Below are 7,973 nucleotides of genomic sequence, written 5' to 3' on the forward strand. Positions count from 1 at the left end.
AATTGCATTAATGAGAAATTGAACAGGTGTTCCTAATAATCCTTTTGGTGAGTGTACATATATAGGCTATATGTACATTTAGACCACTTAACTTAGTGATTGCTAGCAGGATGTAAAGAGACTTTCAACCGGCATAACAAAAAATGTTTCTGGAACAAATCAACCACCCTGCCTTTAAAGTAATCCATGTGACCCAAGTGGTTTAATCTCAATTTAATAAAGCGATGCAAGTGCTTTGTTTGCGAAAAACAAAACAAAGCAAAACATAATTTACCTCTTTATTCACAAAATATAACACGCTTAAGTAAAGATTTTCTTGAAATAAATATTATATTTGTGTGTGCCTGCACTAGTCTGAACGAGTTAGTCTTCTATTATATTTCACTCTTCAACTTTAGTGTGTGTGTGTGTGTGTGTGAGAGAGAGAGAGAGAACACACTGATTGACGTCAGCAGTGGGCGTGTACCTGGGCGAGTAAAGTCAGCTCAACAGTTCGCGGTACAGTCTTCACTTGTCAAGCGTCTTGTCCACTCGCGTGAAACTCGCGTCCGTGAAATTACTCAACGGGAGCGAGGACGCGTTACATCATCAGCTCACCTTTAACGCAGGTGACACAGAACACCCGGAAGAACACGCGCATCGACTATCACACGAGTCGCTTCAGTTTCCATAAAGCCCAGAAGAGCTGAACAAATCACAGTCATGCCAGATCTGAAGAAGAACAAGTTGTTTATTGTGCTGATGGATGTTGTGTGTGTGCTTTTGGGTAAGTCTGATCTTTTATTACATATGCATTCCCGAAGCCGATGATTGTGAAATCTGAGTTCCTGAGTTCCACCAAAGTTCACCTGCCACCTTTAACTTCTGTTTCTTCCCATGGGAAACAAGCACATCTCACACAACACATTATATCTGGGTCAGTGATTATGACAATTGTCTGAAATTATGACAAAAAGATTTTAAATGTAGTTTAAAATCCACATGGCCAGTTCTTAATGTAAAATCAGTTTTTATGTTGGTTTCATACATTTTTGAAAAGGTTCATCCAATTTCTTACAATTATTTGTATTTGCTTCATCGTAATTTTCCAAAACATTTCCAACTTTCAAGGATATATATGTATGTTTTCAGAAATTAAAAATATATGTATCATTAAAGCTTTTTTGTATGAATCGCATTTTTTTACACAATTTTAAGTTGTTTTAATAGATCTGGACAAAACAAATAATAATATCACTGACTTATACTATAGTTTTGTACATTGTTTTTGTAACTTTTATATAATTGACTGATTATATGAGGTAAACGTTGAGCAATATAAAACCTGTTGCATTTAATTGTCTGGTGGTGTTAAACGCAAGTGATAATTATATATTTCATGCCACTTAAGTCAAAATACAGGAACATAGCAAAGATGTAACCAAATCCTCAAGATTGGGGAGGACCAAACATAAAGGAGGAATCTGATATTGAAAATTATTCTGAATAATATGTATAATGCCTTGCATCCTATATAATACTGTGGGTTATTTGTGGTATTTACCTTGCAGTATCATACATAATATGATAATACGTTCTTATCTAATTTAATACTAACATTTTTAGACGAAACAAACCCTGATGCTCATGTTCACCAGCATGATTTGAGTGAACATCTGACAGTCCGAACAAAGCGTCACATGATCAATGTCACTAGTTTGTCTTTGATTAGTAACCTACAAATAGAGCAGAATCATTGTTTTCCACAAAAAAAAGAAGTCTCAGACTTTTGGACCCCATCAATCCATAGTTTTACCGTCCGATAAAATCATTTATAAGTCATTGCACCATGGAACGTTTTGCCACTTCAGAGCTTGTTCACACACAGTGCTTTATTTGAAACGAATCAATGTGTTTTCAAAAGGAATGACACTTTTTATTATTAGCTCAGATGTGGCAATCATTAGATCTTGTACATGTCATGTTATCTTTTTGACATATCTGTGCCGCCGTATCTTTGATTCGGGATGTTTATCAAGATTCTGCTTTGTACTATTTCACCACCAACTATTATTTGAGGCAGCACATAATAACACCTGTAATATTACACCGGTAAAATGACCCGTGCAAGCATTATCTGATGCGTTCCTCTACTGAAGCATATATCACAGTAACAATGGCGACTTTTAGGAGTGTCTCTTCATGCATATATAGTTGATGTGAACAATGCCTGAGATTTACTGCAGCTCATATATGCTTCAGTTCATCTGTGTGGTCTATAGACTCGTCAAGATGACTCAGCATAGAGTGAATAACATTTGTAGATCCGTTTTACTTGGTGTGAGTCAGATTTACATCCAAGAAGTGTTCATTAACGGCTGCTGGCGCTGCAAACTCTCTCACAGATGACGACTGATGAGTCTCAAAATCATTAGACCAGTGCCAGTATTGGTGTGTTGGGATCTGTTTTCATTTAAAGCAATAGTTCACCCGAAAATAACAATTCTGTCATCATTTACATTCAAAAAAAGAACTATACAAGCACTGTAAACATAGTCCATATGATTTATGATAGGTTTGACTATGATTGATGGGAAGATTTTCAGCGAATAACAGTCTATTCCTCACGAAAAGCTAACAACTTGCTTTAACTACTTTTATACACTGCAAAAAATGCTTTTCAGTCCAAATATCTAAAAAATCTTACATTAAGAAACATTTACTAGACAAGCAAAAGTTTTTGTCTTATTTTGGGGGAAAATAACTCAAAATTAATGATTAATAATTAAAATAAGCAAAAAAAATCTGCCAATGGGGTAAGCAAAATAATCTTAATTCAAACAGAAAACAAGATTATTTATTTTACCCCATTGGCAGATTATTTTGCTTATTTTAAGCAAAAACTCCCTTAATTTTGAGTTATTTTCCCCCAAAATAAGACCACTTTTGCTTGTCTAGTAAATGTTTCTTAATGTAAGATTTTTAGATATTTGGACTGAAAACAAGACAAAAATACTAAGTAAGAAAAGCATTTTTTGCAGTGTAAAGCGTAACCGTGCACGCCACTTATAATGTTATCACTTTCTTTTGCCTTGGTTCTAGAAGTATTTTTCCTATAAGGATTTTTTAAAATTTAAGTACGATATATCGGACGATATATGTTAATTTTTAAAGGGTTCATGAACTGCATTGTTTTACAATATTTCCTGAGGTGCACTTATAATGTTAATATGATTTTCACATCAAAAATAAAAAAGGGTGTTTTTCCTACCCTGGTTTTAGCCTCTGATTTGAATGCTTTGTTTGAAAGGGCGTGCCTGCTGTGAGACTTCAGTGTAAATGCCCACTGCTGTGATTGGCTGCTGTGAGACTTCAGTGTAAATGCCCACTGCTGTGATTGGCTGCTGTGAGACTTCAGTGTAAATGCCCACTGCTGTGATTGGCTGCTGTGAGACTTCAGTGTAAATGCCCACTGCTGTGATTGGCTGCTGTGAGACTTCAGTGTAAATGCCCACTGCTGTGATTGGCTGCTGTGAGACTTCAGTGTAAACGCCCACTGCTGTGATTGGCTGCTGTGAGACTTCAGTGTAAATGCCCACTGCTGTGATTGGCTGCTGTGAGACTTCAGTGTAAATGCCCACTGCTGTGATTGGCTGCTGTGAGACTTCAGTGTAAATGCCCTCTTCTGTGATTGGCTGCTGTGGGACTTAAGTGTAAACGGCCACTAGAGGTCTGCACGGGCTTTAAACTAAAGCCCGAACCTGGCCCATACCCGAAATCCTTTAACCCGACCCCACCATTACATTGACATGTTAAGCCCGAACCCGAGGTCCGTTTCTAACAGCAAATACCATTTTTGCAATATGTTGTATTTAAAGATTGCTTGCAACGGGAAACAAATACATGTACAAACACAGGCACAGCGGCTCGGCTCAGCACAGCAGTAAGAGAATAAGCACGGACTTACCAATTACGTAACTTGCTGTGGTCGAACAGGTGTAACAGTCACAAATTTCTCTGGAACTCAAACTTAAAACTTCAATAAGTTCACGCAGTGTTGCTAAACTATTTACACAAATATATCCTTCTCAGTAGCCTACGAGTTATGAAGGAGAATGGCATCGACAGTTGATTATAACGCTTCCAGAGTGCTGCTTTTCCTGCATCATTTGGGACTGTGATAAGTTTTCCCTCAGTAATATTTTGCGTTATCGCAATTATGGTTAATGTTTGCTTTCTGCCGTCTGCTGTGTTGTGAACGAAATAGCGTGCGAGAGGGGTAGCACATGCGCAGAACAGTTTTGTGATATAAATTATATAGCCTATTATAATGATAAATATAATGATAGCCTGTGTGTGTGTGCGTACGTACGTAGGCCTATGCATGGCCTATGTCAATCGATTCAAATATTTAATCGCATGATTGTCATGAGTTAACGGCAGGCAAAGTATATATAGCCGATTTATTTTTGTCTTAAGGGTCCTGCACACTGTGCGTGTTTTTTTTTTTTTTTTAAATCCTCTGCGAATGTTGCTTGTCAGACTGTACAAATATGATCCCAGATGTAATACATGTCACACTGTAGGATCTCAGTTGTCATTATGTCAGACTGTACGACAGTCAGACGCGAAAAACGGACGCAAGCAAGAGACTCGTAGGGACTGAGTTTTGCGTCATCAATCCTTGACACGTTCGGTAACGGTGAGCTGCATTCACAGACACAATGGTAGCATTCAGCTAAAAACAAAAACAAGCAGTGGCATTCATTTGGATAATGTCTTGATAAAGATAAGAAGAAAAGCCTGCGCCAAATTTGCGACTGATTTACCAAAGAATCCACAGGAAATGTACCAAATACAAATAAATAATGCTCAACTGAGACATTCACATTGTTGAAAATAAAAAAGCACATTCCTAGCATTAGGATCCTTTTGAAGGTAATGTTATTTTTAGTCCAGTGATCCTGTATCGCTCTTCTCTCCTCGTCATCTCACTAACACGCCAGTGGGCGGGGCCAAAGTTGCAGTGATGAAGTAGGCGTTTATCTTCTTCTGCAGAGGCGGTCTTTCTCCTGTCTATAGGCACATTCCGTAAAAATTAGTTCTCTGGGCTTGGATACAATAAAAGCGGGGTTTTTTTTCAGTTCTGAAACTTACAGGATATTCTCATAGTATGATGACCTCTTATATGTCAAAAGCTCAAGGAAATTTAGCTTTTTGTAGCTCAGACAATAGAGCAATGGCACTAGCAACGCCAAGGTCATGGGTTCGATTCCCAGGGAAAGCAAGAACTGACAAAATGTAAAAAAATGTGTACCTTGAATGCAATGTAAGTCGCTTTGGATAAAAAAGTCTGCCAAATGCATAAATATAAATATATTCTCAGTTCATGACCCCTTTAATGTTATCGTTATCGACCCGATAAGAAAATTTGGCCAATATTTTAAAGCAGATAAATAATGTATTATTTCCTTCAGATGAGACACTCCAGACGTACACTGTTCACCATGATGATTTTGAATTGCTTGAAATATGATTGAAATCTCTTTGAAAAGGAAAATACAGTCAAGTATAACATGTGCTGCGCAAGTCTGTCCTATAGGCTCCATCATTTATAATGAGAACACTTTTGTAAAAGAATGTTGTGAATTACACATTTATTCCTTCACGACTATCTAAAATTAGATTTAGCTTTATCAGCCAATATATTGGTTATTGGCTTTAAAATATAAAGAATTATCAGTCGTATCGGCCAACATTTTCATATCGGTACGAAAATTTGATTTGAAGCTAAAAAGTCTTGTGACAAAATGACTAAGGCATTACTTGTGTATTTAACAGCTTTAATGAAGGGAAAAATACAATGGCATCATATAATTAAAAACGACAGAGAAATCATTGATTTAAAATGTTGATTATATATAGAAACAATATATTTTATTTTTTTAAATGTGCATATATATGTTGACAAGTAGTCTGAGAGAGAAGACTAAAGAGTTATGTTGGCGCGATCTGCTCATTGTGACTGATTGGTGGAGATTTCATTTGCGGAATTGTGGGTAACGTAGTTTCATTAATTTCGCTGATAAACATGATTATTGTAAATAAGTTGAAATAATGCACCCTGACTTCAACAAAAGCATATATACCATTTATTAAAAACCTTGTGGTTCGTAGAACGTCTTTCTTTAATGGTTTATAACTTATTGCTAAAAAAACTATTCCCCTGTAGAGAAAATAAATGGGATTTTTACTTCTGAAACTGAACGTTTTCCCTTTTTGGTCTTTTTATTTCATTTTATTTGAATAAACAACAACAAAATTAAACAATTTTGGTTAACCCTTACTTTAAAAAAAGCTGTAAACAAAGCCACTTTCTTCTATGGGAATGATGTTTCCTGGCAGTGTGGGCGTGGCCTACAGTTAAAGCCCACCTGTGCAATTCAGCGGGAAGATGATAGTGTGCACTGACAAGAAAGACAAACTCAAACAAAGTGGGCCAAAATAATGAATCCCATGCATGTGTTTGTCTACACATTCTTGCTGCACTGTAAATGTGCTGCGATGCTGCGTGTCGAGGCTTGCTGTAGAGCCAGGTCTGTGCGAGTCACACGCTATTCTCTGCTGTCAACACCGGGTAAGGATTACTCTCAAATCATCCACATTTATGTGTTTGTCCAGACAAAGGCAAATATTTGTGCATGTGTCTGGTTATCCGGAGTGGCCGATGGGCCAGAAAGGGAGAATTTAGTTCAGTGTTTAATGCATTAAAAACATATACTGAGCAGGGGTGCGTGATTAATTGGGTAACACTTTATTTGGATGATCCCTTTTAAACATTCTGTGGACTATAAGTAACTTTGCAACTAAATGTCAACTGTCTCTCATTACAGTATTAGTAAACAATATCTGCTAACTCTTTATTGTGACGGTCCTCCAACAGACATTCTATTGGCTATAAGTAACTTTGCAACTACATGTGACTTTATTATTACTCTATAATACTAATACTCTACTATCACTCTCATGTAGGTGCAACGTTTCTAATTGTCAACAGAATGTGGTAAAGGGACCCTCAAAATAAAGAGAAGACCTTTAAGTAAAATGAAAACGAAATTGGGGTAATCAAAATACAAAGACTGTAATATTATTGATTTTTATATTGATATTGTAATGACAAGTGTGGAAAGTTCCTTCTCGCAATTCAAGATGCGTACGTGACATCATGACGAGCATACCTGGTAATGGAAGCCTCATGAACGGCAGAGGCACTTTCAACACTTTTTCCATAAATTGAAGATTCATTTTTGGGTGAACTATCCCTTTAATATCCTGCTTTTCTAGATAAAGTTCGATTCACGTCTCATTGGTTGACCTTTGTGGGTTTTGGAAAATATCTGCAGTTTTTGGATTGGCAGGTTGCATTGTTTGTGACATTTGAGCAAATCCTCAGTCGTCCACACCCCTCAGAACTTCCTACACATGTCAGTAGAAACGTTTCACAGCTCTTCATTCTGAAACTGGTAGTGAAAATGCTGAATATTCCACTAGAGCCTCACTCTTAAAGGGATAGTTCACCCTAGAATGTTTTTGATGAAATCTGAGAGCTTTCTGTCCCTCCATTGACCAACTACCACTTTGACATTCAAAAATGTTTGTAAAGAGATTGTAAAACGAATCCATATTAATTTAGCGGTTTAGTAAACATTTTCTGAATATGATCAACAGGCTTAATTTAGGCTTTTATTCAAATTTAAACATTGATCTGCAAACATAAACAGAACCTGCTTGACACACGAGAATGAACCTCATTGGTTCTTGCGGAAGCTCAAAGGTGCTGCTTAACATGAGAATGAACCTGTGAGAAATGATATGTGAATAAAAGCCTAAATTCAATCTGTTCATCATATAAGCGATCGAGTCTCTTCAGAAAATGTAGACTTAACCACATAATTCATATATGGATTCGTTTTAATGATGTCTTTATGAACTTT

General features: G+C 36.7%; 1 protein-coding gene across 1 annotated transcript in view; it reads left to right on the forward strand.

The window, feature by feature from the left end:
- Positions 1-464: 464 nt before the first annotated feature.
- Positions 465-7,973, forward strand: part of plpp2a (phospholipid phosphatase 2a) — a 55,784-nt gene continuing 48,275 nt past the window's right edge. Inside the window, exon 1 of the mRNA XM_079820318.1 lies at positions 465-766. Coding sequence (XP_079676444.1) covers positions 703-766 — 64 coding nt within the window. The 5' untranslated portion in view covers positions 465-702. The remainder of the gene's footprint in view (positions 767-7,973) is intronic.

The sequence above is a fragment of the Gobio gobio genome (assembly GCF_949357685.1).
Source record: "Gobio gobio genome assembly, chromosome: 6".
NCBI lineage: Eukaryota > Metazoa > Chordata > Actinopteri > Cypriniformes > Gobionidae > Gobio > Gobio gobio.